The following is a 14,558-nucleotide window of genomic DNA, read 5'->3' on the forward strand; positions in this document are numbered from 1 at the left end:
TAACAATTGCTTTTGTACATGAAAAAAAACCAACCCTTATCACTAGCTGTCACAGAGAAGAGTATTATCCCACCTTTCTTTTATACATGACAATGTTCAATATGTATACATACTGTAATTGCATTCAGTTAGGATTAATTCTTTGGTTTGTTGATAGCAGTGGTAATGGTGTGGGATATTTGAACATACGAATTGCTTATAAACTGATCTCTACACTGCAGATTTCTGGAAAAAGACATCATCAGGCCTTGTAAAAATTATTTGTATCACCTGTTGCCTTTAGGTGATTGTGAGTATACATTCACCAAGACTATCATTAGCACTATAACTTGATGCCATTTACAGTCAGCTGTGACTTTGCTGAGCCACTGATTACAGCCTCCTTCCTTTTTTACCACTGTTGTTCTACTTCTGAAGTAAGGAAGCAAACGCCCCTCCTTCCAAAGGAAGTGGAGGCAAAATCCTAATCATGCCTCTTCTTCTGAAGGATCTCTTTAAATAGGTTATCACTAACAAGTCACAGCTGGAGTTACTGCAAGAACTGAGTGAAGACTGCAGGGCTAATAAAAAGAAATGATTCACGCCTCATTTATGTTCACTTATGTTTTACATTAATAGAAACCAATAATAGGAACCAGTTACCATAAAAGTCATGGACCGTAAATAACACAAATGGCAAATAAGTATCATCTAGTACTTTTCACAGCTGGACAGGAGGATTGTTATATTCGAAAGTTGTTAATGGATTTTTACTGGAACTTTACTTTTTAAAGGCACAAACAGCACTCAGATTCCGTACAAAATGACAATAATTAAAGTAGCTGTTCATTGTGCAAGATTTCTTCTACATCCCCAGTTAATCCACTTCTAGGATCAGCATGCCAAGATTAAACCTAATTTAATGGGGACCCCTTCAGAACTTTTAAATGACTGCAAAAGAAATTTAAAAGATAATTATGTCACATGAATTGGGATAAAAAAGTTAGTGACACAAAATAATACACATTATTTATTAACATTGTTTAGGAAATTTGCAACTAAGAACAAAAAGTAAAAACAGAATTAACTGTGACCTTATATGACTGTACTCTGTAGAATACAAAATGAGATACATATTACAAAAGAAAAGGGGAGGTTGTATTTCAAAATCCATCCAATTCTCCATATGTGACATTTCAGCTTTGTAGTGCTGGAGTTAATAGTACAATCCAGCACAGAAGCAAAGTTGGCATGGAATGGAATGGCAATTCACAATTCATACAAAGCTGCGGGAGGGTGCTAGGGAGCATGGGTGGGCTGGTGGGAGACACAGGCTGGCGGGTGCTATGGAGTGCAGGTGGACGGGTGGGTGCTATGGAGTATGAGATCTCTGGGATCTCCCTGGGATCTCATACTCCCTAGTGGGGTTCCTTGGGAGAAAAACTGACAGAAGCAACTTAGGGGAGCAATTATGACCTTCCCTGCCAGCTTCCCCATTGATTTTGTTTGTGGGAAGCCAGCAGAGAAGGTCACAATGGTGAACGTGACCACGGGATGCTGCAACCATTGTGACGTAACATGATTGTATCACTTAACAACAGCAATTCTGGCAGTCCTGGTTGTTGTCGTTAAGCGAGGACCTCACATGACCGCGACTTCCAACTTCCTGCTGGCTTCCCCACTGATTCTGCTTGAGGGAAGCTGGCAGGATACATGAGAAATTGTGATCACATGACTGCAGCTTGTTGCAACATTATAATCATGAGCTGGATTCCCGGATCACAATCACATGACTGGGGGGGATGCTGTGACAGCCAGAACTCTGAGGATCAGTTGTAAGTCCCTCTTGTTCAGTGCCATCACAAGTTTGAACAGTCACTGAATGAGCAGTCATAACCTGAGGACCACATGTACAAACATAAAATTGTAACTGGATCATCAAGGCAATCATGTTGAGTTTTATAGACAGTTTAACAAAATTTTGCTACATTCAAGGAAACTGAATTACATTGGTTTTACAAGAGTAGCTGTACATAAAGTAAGTCAGAATTGTCTGAGTACTTCACCAAATAGGGAAGTTACTACCACATTAGGAACATATGGGGCCACTAGAAATAAAGTCCTTAAGAAGTTACATAGATCAAACTCTTTCCACAGAGGCAAAGTAGCAATATGGTCCTAACTGAGCTCCAAACAAGAGTTGTGTGCCTTAGCCAAATATAATTTTAGTGCTGCTGGGTTATGCTGTGCCCCTCTAGCAAAGTAAAAGGATTATATTGCTGGCCACTGATTTTTGTACATTTTGAACTATGTAATTTCGATATGCCTTGTATTTGATAAAGTTATGAAAAACTATGTCCAAGTATTTAAAGATTTAAATTTGTCTTATCATTTCACTTCCAGGAATGCAGCCTAAGTCACGTGGCAAAAATTAGGATCCTGGTTTTAGTATAATTGAGCTTAAATACTTCCTCAAAACAGTAAGTGGCTAAGGCATTCAGAACTCATTTTAATTCAACTGATATTTGCAACAGTAGCACTGCATCATCTCCACACAGTAAGATTTCAATGTGCTTATTGGTTTACTTCTGAGTATGGTGCTCTGAATTACTCATGTTAGTCACAAGGGAGCTGATGTACAAATTGAGCAGCAGGGGACTCAAGATGCATCCCTGTCTTATCCCTGTTTGAGATCAGATTTCTTTAGTATAGTGGCCTAGTGACTTTGCATAAAACAGCAAATCTTTATTCTAGAGTTGTCATGGAATTTCTATACTAGCAGGAGTAGCCACCTATCTATTGCAGTGTTTCTGAGTTTGCCCCACAGCTTTGTTCTGGAAAGAAGAAGATTAAATGCATACCTGAAATCGATAAATACAGTGTATAATGCAGAACCTAGCTTGGATGGATGCTTTTCAGCCAGAGCTTACAAAATAAGAGCATTATCAAAATTGAGATTCTAGCTCTGAAATCTGCTCACTCAGCTGCCAGTGTATAGATAAATACACATATACACACCTGATAAACATAGAATAGAGGATGAATGGCACTGATATACCTCATCTCCTCCAAAGATATCTGACTAGCAAGTGTCAGCAGTGCATTAGACACAAATATGTAGCTTTGGATCACTTTTCTTAATAAATGAATGAACAAGTATAATGTTTTTAACTCTTTTTTATTGGGTTCTCTTTATCTAGTTTTAGGACATGTGGAGAACAGATCATGTTTAGGTTGTATTTATGCAGAAATATTGAAAATTCAGAAGTATTCACAAACTTTTAAGCACCATGAATATGACAACAGTCTGTATTTATTTCTGAATTAAAAATCATAGTTCTGATAGAACATACATATTAGCAGTATAAATATTGATACATATAGTACCTATATAAAACTAAATGCCACTTTCCTTAAGTGAGATCCAAAGAAGAGCTAACATTTATACCCTTAAAATTTGAAAGAAATGCAACTCACACTTCAACACTCTCCTTGAGCACTTTTTTTGCTATCATATCACACGGTGGCTAATATGGAAAGTACAGTTAATGTCAAATACTGCTGTCAGAAAGAACTAAGCCACAAGCATGGTTAGTAATTATAAATCCCTCATTTTAACATCACCCAGCCATTTTCAGAACAGTGGATTCTCCTGGATTTTCTTTCCCAGCTGTTTCATCAGCTCAGACCAATGTCCTTTCCCAGAATATACCTCTAAATTGTGTTGTCCGTGGATTTAGCCGTGTGACTCCCATTAACATCAATAAGAGTCACACAGTTAAATCTACACACAGCACTTTGAAAATTTGCTCCACGGTGTACATCCCAGGGCACTGAAAGGATTAAAGTATTATAAAGCAAATTCCCCCTTCAAGACACCAGAAAATAAACAAAACTCGTCTGCTTTGTTCTAAAAGGCTTTAAGTTTTTTTTGTGTCTAGACTAAGCGGGAGAAAAGATTACAAAATAGACTAAAACAAGAGAAATATCAGATCAACACATTGTATAACAATTTGCGGTTTTACAATAGCCGATCATAATCAGGATACTCTATCCACCCTAAGGAATAGCTTAATTGGTTTTAATTGACCACTGAACACTATAACAAGTTTTTAGCAACTTGAGATTTCATAGTCCTATTATAAATACTGGCATCTTCTTTTTAGCTTTTAAAATACTCATATGATTCCTATATAATGTAGACCTAACAAAGATATATCTTCCAAATGTATGTTGCCTGTTGATTTTTTAAATCTCTTCAATTTTCTTATCTGTGGAAAATTTACTATAATTAAGTTGAGTGAAAAGAAGATTACGTTTTCAGTAATGTAGATAATTTTATCACTTTTTATTTTGCCTGAGGCTGCAAATGAGGCTAGTGGAAGACCATGTAAAGCATTCTAACAATATAAATCTTTTTTTCTCCTAATTACTGAACTGATTTCAAAATGTGAGACATACTCCACATGAATGCAGAACCCATGTGCATCGTAGTCTCATCGGGTGGAATTGTTTCCTACATTTTGATATTCCTGCTATGCCCCTTGCCTTGAGCACTATTATAAAAGGGCTACATGCTATTTTAGTAACAAGGTCATCAGTTCAAAGCAATGGGGGAGAAAAGAAAAATGGGAAATAAATAGGAAGAAATAGGAACAAATTACAAGGTGTTGGGCTTTACAAATATTCCACTCATGTAATTGCTTCCATGTCCCCATGGTACCATTTTACCCCCCCCCCCCTTAGAAACCATAGTGGGGGAAGAAACAAAACTAAACTAAACTAAACTAAAGAACTACAGGGGTAATCATTGAAAAAGCATCGGGGGAAAAACAGCAAGAGATGCAAGGGATTGGGAACCTCCACAATGAGTCCCATCCAGGACTCAGCTTGCTGATTTTCTAAACATTTTTAGATATATTTTTAAAGAACACTGATTCTTAAAAAGTAGTGGGTACTCTATTGAGAATTATTGGATCCTAATTAGCTCCTAACTGAGCAAGACTAAATATGGAAATATAGCAGAGTGGTCTTTCTTGATATTCTAACCATTACTGCCTTAGAAAAATACAACTCTGGATGGTTAGCTACTGAAAGAAGAAAGGACCCAAGAAAATCAAGATGCAGGAAGACTTGCTTACTCACAAGTATCAGCCTTACAGATGTAAGAATTGGTACAAATGGAAGTTGGGACTGAAGAAAAAGGGATAAGGAAGTTCAATACTGCATAATCAGGAAGTAACTTGTTGTTTTCTGGAAGGATCACCATATAACAACTTTAGAAAGAAAGCAGCTACTAATAGCAATGAATGCCTAAAAGTCATGAAGCATATGACTTATTTGAAGGACTGTCTTTTTCCAGTTTCATCTGCCCGACCCACCAGATCAGGGAGGCAGGATATTATATTGATTTGATCACTTATATTGATTTGACTGATATAATTTGAAACAACATAAACAAAATAGTATTGGGTCTTTAGATTGCAGGCATATATAACTCACCTATTGAGTGACCCTTCCTTAACAGGGTTCCCTCTATTAAGGAAGTCCATCTAGCGGGACCAAGAAGGATCTTCTCCATGGTGGCTCCCTCCCTGTGGAACATCATCCCTGCAGAGATAAGACTGGCCCCCACCTTGATGCTCTTCCACAAGGCCCTGAAGACATGGTTGTGCCAGCTGGCCTGGGGATCCCAGGTTGATACAGAGCCCATCAAGTGATTTGTTTGAATGTATTGTTCAAACAATACCAGGGGGGTGGGGGGGTGGAGTGAGTTTTGTATTGGGATTTTTATTCTTGTAAGCCGCCAGGAGTCACCCTGCGTTTGGTGGCCATATAAATTGTTTAAATACATACATACATACATACATACATACATACATACATACATACATATTACCTGTGGTTTTTGTCTTCCAATTGGAGGAAGAGGTGGCATCACTTGAAAACCAAAGGAATCTGCATAAGTGTGCCATGGAAGATCCATAGCATTCTCGATTTTCTTCTTTTTGTGCCTCAAAGGTTTAGCTTTCTTTAACTGCATTTCCCACGGATCAGGTGACTTTCGACAGGGTGAGTTATATATGCCTGCAATCTGAAGACACAATGCTATTTTGTTTATGTTGTTTCAAATTATATCGGTCAAATCAATATAAGTAATAACATTTTAAAAAATTAAGTGTTTACTCTTGAATCAGAAAAGGACAAAGTATAATACATATAATTTTCTTTTCACATTGATTACAATTTATTTCTTGAATTGAAATTTTTCATAGTTTTCAAAATTCTTTCTGCAGGAAACCATTTCCATTAGACTTCCAGACATAACATTTAAAGCATACTGTGGACCAGAAAGGTAAAAACTGCATGCTATTGTTACCTTACATAATGTATATTTCAACACATAGTTGGAGCATATATGAGTATAGGAAGGTTTCTTAAAGGAAGGCAAGGCATTTGTCCATCTAGCCCAGTATTATCAATTCTGATGGTTCCATGTTCTAATATTGAGATTTTTTCCCATCACCCACTACTTCTGCATCCGTTCTTTATCATAGGGTGAGGAGGAGAGGCTGGGGCAGGGACTAAATTGGACTCCAGCTCCATACCTGTTGTGTGATAGCATAAAGATTATATGTCATGCAAACTGCTGTTATCACTCCTTCTTACAGAAACTAAGGAGGGCACTGGTAAATGTGGTTAAGCTACCAATAATTTTAACTAGAGACAACAGCCGAGAACTTCTGCACACAACACCAGTGTTAGGACTGTTAGATCTCTTCTGTGACTCAAGGACAATGGTAGTGTAGGATAAACCATTTATTCAGAGAAGTTTGTTTCCATTGATGATTTCTGGCACATAGGAATGCCTGATAGACTTCCAGTTTATTGATGTGATTCTATATAAAAAAACTTGTTATAAAGGCTTTGGGTATTTATCCTGTATGTGTCTGCTATTAAACTTGGGATTGCAGAAGTCAGCAAGACTTGTCATAATGTTTTTTACCTATTTCAGGGGATGGGAAAGGTCTAAATTAGATCTCACAGACTGTCATTTTGGTTAAAATTGATAGTATGATTTCATTAACTTAAATACTGCATGCTCTACTTTGGATCTTTGCTGAAGACCAGCAATGCATCTTGAATAATAAATACAATCCAAAGCATCTTACACATAACACCTCTCTTACACATGTAATTTCAAATACAGAACACAAGCATTCTTATACCTGCCTTCAAAGAGTCTATACTCCTAATAATTGTGTCTGCCATTTCCTGGCTTACCCACTTTTCAGGTGACAAAAATAGAATTCTGCATTGCATTTCAAAAGTGACCATAAATTAATTTATATACAGCTATTATGACTTGGCTATCCTTTTCATAATAATCCATATTGAATAATTTGTCCTTTTTATCATTACCAAAACTGAATTTATGTTTTTGTGAAATTGTTCACAATAACATTGAGGAGTCTCTCTTTTGCTTTCTTTAGTTTACTTACCCACTGTTCACATTCCATCTTTGTATGGGTTAGTTCACATCTTGGGTAAGCCACAGTGTGATATGTTTGGCTTGGGCTAAGTGCAAAGCCAGAAAACTATGGTTTACCCAACAAGCCAACATTCTCTATATTAACATGTGAAATCAGCCTGTATGAGAATTAACTGGGAATGAGGACTGGCTCTAAATGGATCACTTTACCTACATGGCCATTTTGTTTCCTATTCCTATTCTTTCTAAAAAAAATTATAGATTTTCTACCACCCTCCCCCCACAATACAATCCCAAGTATTCTATGGAGAACATGACACATTTTTTCTGTATCCATGTCTTCACAAGCATCTCTCACAAGGGCCTCTGTCAAAGCTAGCTTTCTGGGACATCATTTTCAGGAATAATTTTCTGAAGTGACAAACACTATAGGGAAATCTGTGCTAACGGTTAAAAAACCTACAACTGAGTTATTTGCAGTACTGTCATGCTAACTTCCAACTCAATAAGACCAAAGAAACCTCTGGGGAAGGTTCTGCTAATAGCTTCTCACTGACCTCCTTGCAGCACAGTCTTCTGCTGAATAGTGCACAGTGGTGAATATGGCAAATGAGGTGTGAAAGCTCTGTTGGTATTCCCTCCTCACCTTAAAAAAAAAACAAAACCCTACGATTCTGACTCACTAGAAAAAGAAAAACGAAGCTACACAAACTATTTCTACTTTTCTGCCCTAGAATTCTCTCTTCACCCATGCATGACCCATAAGCATTATTAATTTTACCAGATCCCGAGCATATGAGCAAATGTATCATTTGTTACTCAGCCATCCTTAGCATTACATTAATATTTTGAATCATTTTAATGTTTCATTTTGCTTTCTTCGTATAATTTTAATCTTGGTAATGAGAATGGCATGCAAATAAAAAAGGATTTTCTGGAAGGAATCAAGTTAAATGGATATCATGTCCAATATTTTCAGTCTTGCATTTTTTTCCCCAAGACCGAGTAGATAATTTGTAAGGACCCATGTTCCTAATTTCCCTTTGATGATAATAAAGAGTTATGATATTTGCACTGATACCCAAGGATTTTTAGACATTGTTTAAAAATAGAATATTAGGAAAGAATATGCTTTTTGACTGATGGCTGCCCAACTTATAGGGAAGTATACTAGAAGCAGAGTTATCAATTCTCCAATGTTCTGCTAATTGGGCAGAGCCTGGAGTTTTCTTTGAGTTTGCAATCAATTGATTCAGGGACAAAAATCTGTCTTTTCACTTAAAAACTTCAGCTACTGCAAGTTCTAACAGGTTTTTATTACCAACCTGAAAATACATTTTAGAAAGTATCCATAGAAAATAATACAATTCAGAATATACCTTTCTTCCTCAAAACATAGGAATTAATTAAATGCCTGCAGAATAAAAAAGTAACCAAATCAGACTGAACAGGTCATATTTGCATTATATGAGGAAAGAATTAAGCATTTAAAAGTCATTTTTATACAGACTTAATCTAACCAGTTTGGGACAATGGGACATTAACTTATAAAGCTTAACCATGTTGTGGCTTGTCAAACTGTTGTTTGAGTATCTTGTGGCTTATTTTCCAGACCATTTTTTTTTTAATGGAATGATGTAATGGTCTGCTGCTCATTTACTTGGTTTTAACCATAAACGATTATGTGTGAATCCAAAAGCTTATCCTTGGTTTGTTTCTTTGGGTCAAGTAAGTTGCCTACCAGAAAACAAGGGTGGGAAGCGAAAACAGCTAGGAAAATGAAACTACTCTACAGACTAATCTGCTCTTACTGGTATTTTTATTTCCATTTTAGTTTGTCTGACAAGAGCCTGCTCCTACCTCCCTAAGCCTCACAGGTCATAAAGCCTAGCTTCTCTGCTCCTATTAGAGGAAAGGGAGATTTAAAGGGATCACAACAGCTATAATAGCATCTCAGCTTGAAGACATGTACAAAACACCACTTCACTCTCTATGGGATACCCTGACTTTTTCACCCCCAGAGTTGCAGATAAATGCCTTGCAAAGTGGGGAGTTTTTATTTTTTGTTTTGTTTTGGGAAGAATATCTTCTGAAAGTTATTCTCTCTCTCTTTTTTGGTCGTACCAAATCCTAACTGCAAGACCAAAGTGACTCAGATAGGTATTTCTCCTCACACATAGACCAATCATTATAGTCCTTAGGATCAGTTTTACTTATATACAGTATATGGTAATCAACATTTGCTAGGAGTAGATCACACACACATACTGGGTTGAAAAATCCCCCCCTCCTCTTCTTTGGGAAGAGTTAAAAATAATCCTAGGAACTGCAAATGAATTCTTAACAAAGTTTGTAGAAACTGAAGTAGCCTTTGGGGAACCTTTTCCCACCTTACACAAGGTTTTGTGCACTATAAATTAGAATAAATACAATTTTTCGAAGACACAGTTCTGGGTGACCCATATATAGTACTCTGGAATTAAGTGAATCTGCTTTCCAAAACATGTCATAGAGTTCCAGAGTTTGGGATCAAAGTGGTTAGTCAAGTTTCACTAATGTCTAAATGAGTGTGGAGACTTACATATGGATGTCTAAGAAAACATGTTTGCAAGACTTAATATTCCATCACCTATTGGTAGAACATCTTGAAGAAAAATTAACATGTAACAGGCCCACTCAAGAGAAGAGATGCCAGCACACTGCTAGGAACCCTACTTTATTTAAGTTGCCAAGACAAGGGGAGAACAGTAGGATAATTTGATATAACAGGGGCTTTGTTCATATAGTAAACTGTTTAAAAAGTTCTGTTAGCAAGCATGCACATGCCATTATTTTTCTTTCTTATCTTGTGTTTGAGGCTCACTATGTTATCCAACCTGAAACAGCCACCTTTTTGGACTTTATGATCCATGAATAGCCTTGGTTAGAATGCTCAAATGAGATGGTTCATACAATATGCAAGGCTAATACATGGTTGGGTAGTTTATGATTCAATTTACTATGGGAAATTGAGCCACTGGGAGAGGGCAGGGGCTCTTGGACTCTGTGGTCCGTACCTTGTGCCTACCTAACATTCATTATAACAGCACAGCATTGCTTCAGGAGTTGGAAGAGGAAAGTTATCTTTGTTATTCTAGTTATTTATTTATCAAACTTATCCCCACCCATCTCCCCCCAATGGGGGACTCTAGGCGGCTTACAACAGATTAAAACAATAAATATATAGTTAAAATTTATTAAAAAAAGCATTTACACAAAATAAAAGGAAGAGGAAAACTCCAGGAGGCTGATGGAAGCAACACCAGGCCTCTAGGGGGCTAGCCAACCCCATACCTGATGACCTCCCTCCCCACCCCAGGCCAGATGGCAAAGCCAGGTCTTCAAGTCCCTCTGAAAGGCTGGGAGTGAGGGGGCCTGACTCACCTCTGGGGGCAAGATGTTCCAAAGGGCAGGGGCTACAGCAGAGAAGGCCCGCCTTCTGGACCCCGCTAGTTGGAGTTCTTTTGCCGAGGGGGTCCGGAGCATGCCCCCTCTGTGTGATTGGGTGGGATGGGTTGAAATCGTGGGGGAGTCCCTCAGGTAGCCTGGCCCCATGCAATGTAGTGCTTTAAAGGTGATAACCAACACCTTGAATTGGACCTGGAAGCAAACCGGTACCCAATGCAGCTCACGGAGCAATGGTATTATATGGGTCCTTCTTCGGACCCCAAAAATAGCACGCGCAGCTGCATTCTGGACCAGTTGAAGCTTCCGGATACCCTTCAAGGGTAGCCCCATGTAGAGCGCATTGCAGTAGTCTATCTGGGAGATAATAAGGGCATGAGTGACCGTTCAAAGGGCATCCCGATCCAGGAAAGGGCATAACTGGCGCACAACCCGGAGCTGTGCAAAAGCCCTCCTGGCCACGGCTGCCACCTGCTCTTCGAGCAGGAGCTGTGAGTCTAGGAGGACCCCAAATTATGCACTGGGTGTGTCTGGGGCAGTGCTACCTCATCCAGCACCAATGATGACAACATCCCAGATACAGAGGAGCCATGAACCCACAGCCACTCCGTCTTACCAGGGTTCAGCTGGAGCCTGTTGTTCCCCATCCAGACCCTCACAGCCTCCAGGCACCGTGAGAGGGCAGTCATGGCATCACTTACCTCACCAGGGATGGAGATATATAATTGAGTATCATCAGCATACTGATGATACCTCAATCCATGATGACGGATGATCTCACCCAGCGGTTTGATGTAGATGTTAAAAAGGAGCGGAGAGAAAACTGAACCCTGTGGCACCCCACAGAGGAGGGGCCGAGGATGGAACCTCTCGCTCCCTATCACCACCGACTGGGACTGGCCCCAAAGAAAGGAGGTGAACCAGCACAAAACTGTGCCGCCCACCCCCAAGTCCCTGAGCCATCCCAATAGGATACCATGGTTGATGACATCGAAAGCTGCTGAGAGATCAAGGAGAGCAAAGATGGTCACACTTCCACCGTCCTGCTCCTACCAGAGATCATCCATAAATGCGACCAATGCCATTTCCATTCCATAACCAGGCCTGAAACCTGACTGATAAGGGTCCAGATAATCCGTTTCCTCCAGAACCCTTTGGAGCTGTGATGCCACCACTTTCTCAGCCACCTTCCCCAAAAAGGGGCGATGGGAGACTGGATGGAAATTGTCCAGTATGGTAGGATCCAGGGAGGGCTTCTTGAGGAGGGGGTGCACCAACGCCTCTTTAAAGGGCTCTGGAAACACTCCCTCCTGCAAGGATGTATTAACTATCACCTGGATCCAACCACATGTTACCTCCTGAGCTGCTTTCACCAGTCAGGAGGGGCATGGGTCCAGATGACAAGTGGTGGCCCTCACAGTCTGGAGGATCCTGTCCACTTCTTCAGGAACAACAGGATCAAACCATTCCCATATAACTGGGCAAGAATGATCCCCTGGTATCTCCCCAGACCCTGCACTACGCTCGGAGTCCAACTTGGAATGAATCTGAGCAATTTTATCCTGCAGGTGCTCTGAGAATTCCTCCACGCGGCCCTGCAAATGAATCTCCAGATCCCCCTTACCGAGGAGAGATCTAGTGATCCCAAACAGGGGTGCCGGGTGGCACTCTGTGGACGTGATAAGGGCGGAGAAGTATTGGCGCTTTGCCGCTCTTATCGCCACAATGTAGGCCTTAATAGTGGTTCTAACATGTGTTCGGTCAAATTCGGTCCGTGTCTTCCTCCAGCGGTGCTCTAAACATCTCTTGGCCCTCTTCAGCACCCTCAACTCCTCCGTAAACCACGGGGAGTGTCGGGGCCGATGTGGCAACAGAAGTTATCCCAGAAGACAGTTGTTGTTTCACAATACTCTTTTTTATATGGAGGCCAAGTTTCTCAGGTAAATAGGACAGAAAATGGCCTCCAATGGATGAAGAACTGTACATCAATCCAGTGTTCTTCTACTCTCATTACACAGGGTCTACAAACAACATTTGAGGAAAAGGTCAAATTGACTTCCTATTAGGACTGAACAGTGCTTCAGATTCCAATGCAACATGTTTCAGAATGCCCAGAAAGGTGCACACAGCACCTGTCTGCAATTCTTTAAACCAAATGTGTCTTTTCATGTGATCACACTGCAGCTGCAAAAGGCAACCCCATAATCCTGGGAACAAATAAAACTGCTTTGTTTTACTTAAGGAGCTTTGCATTTCATAGTAATACTTTCTATATTTCTTCACAACATTCCACAATGTAGCAGAACTCATGCTGATTACTTGTATGGTGCAGATGGTTTGTGTGAATTACATCCCCCCAAGCAACCAGCTACCCAATGAGTAAATTTCAATGCATTTTTTAAATAAAAATAAAAAGAATGAAGTAATGAATGAAGTGGAAAAGTGTTACAGCACTGTTAGGTGCTTGATCTAATGTTACAAAGTATACATAAGCTTCCATGAACTACAGCTCACTTCATCAGATGCAAAGGAGTGGTTAAATTGAAGTAGGATTTAAATTGAGATGAAGGGAGGAGGAGGGGAAGACAGGGCAGTTATGCAGTTTACATATGAGGCAGGTTACAAGTACCTTATCAATTAACAACAATAATGTGTTAAAAATCCATTGTTTTTGTTGAGACTTTCAAAGACAGCCTTAAAGCTTTTGATGTTTAGCAGTCTCTCTCTCAACTGTGCTGGAAAGGTTTCTTGTTTTCCACAATGGCTACTTTGAGATTGGTAAGTGTGCTGGAAGGCTGAAATGTTCTGATTTTTCTTTGTCCTTGTTTTGAGTCTTAACTAGCAACTCAAGGCAGCTTACGAAAGGATTAAAAACATTAATTGACAAGGCAGTGAAACAGTAAAACAGCAACTGCAGCAGGGGAAGATAAAATCTTAAGACAAAGAATCCAGTGGGTTCAGAATGATAAACAATAGTAAAGTACTTTTAATAAGGGGAACTCAAATTCATTCCTTTAACCTTAACTGTGATTTAAAACCTGGGGCCCTCTATTTTAGCGTGTAACAAATTTTTAAAAAGGAGCTCATATAATTCATTTCAGAAGGATTCTACATCTAAAACAATTCTAGGAGTAGTAAAGATAGAAAGGATGAACATGAAGAAAGAGTGATGTCCTCTAGCTGGAGGACTAAAGAGTAAGGAACGCTGCTGAGTAACATGTAAAGAGTAATCAAGGTAAAAAAAATAGTGGAAAAATTATACTGTGTAGCTAGCTAAAGACTTGGTGAAGGCTATACATGAAATGAAATGAGATGGGGGAGAATCGCATCTGTTCATGAGCTACATTGGTTACTGGCATGCTTCTGGGTACAATTCAAGATGCTGGTGATCACCTCTAAAGTCCTACATGGCTTGGAGCTGTGTTACTTATGGGACTGTCTCTCCCCAGTGGTGTCTATCCATCCTGTTAGATCTGGCCAAAGAGGCATGCTCTGGGTCCTGTCTGTGAGAAAGTGCCATCTGGCAGGACATGGCACCCACACTTTGGAATATCATCTCCCCAAGATCAGACCTGCGCCGACTCTACTGGCCTTTCACAAGGCATTAAAAATTTGGCTTTTGTCGTCAAACCTGGGGCCCTGA

The 14,558-nt window shown here is 39.6% G+C and overlaps 1 protein-coding gene across 2 annotated transcripts in view; it reads right to left on the minus strand.

Moving 5' to 3' along the window:
* Positions 1-14,558, minus strand: part of SPATA17 (spermatogenesis associated 17) — a 92,199-nt gene that overhangs the window by 32,932 nt on the left and 44,709 nt on the right. For both annotated transcript variants that reach the window (XM_088146602.1, XM_007423312.3), the window contains exon 7: positions 5,879-6,073. In XM_088146602.1, the coding sequence (XP_088002728.1) occupies positions 5,879-6,073 (195 nt within the window). The remainder of the gene's footprint in view (positions 1-5,878; positions 6,074-14,558) is intronic.

The sequence above is a fragment of the Python bivittatus genome, unplaced genomic scaffold (genome assembly GCF_059951505.1).
Source record: "Python bivittatus isolate LINGU-HERP-01145 unplaced genomic scaffold, Pbiv_v1 ctg000020_np1212, whole genome shotgun sequence".
In the NCBI taxonomy this organism is placed as follows: Eukaryota; Metazoa; Chordata; class Lepidosauria; order Squamata; family Pythonidae; genus Python; species Python bivittatus.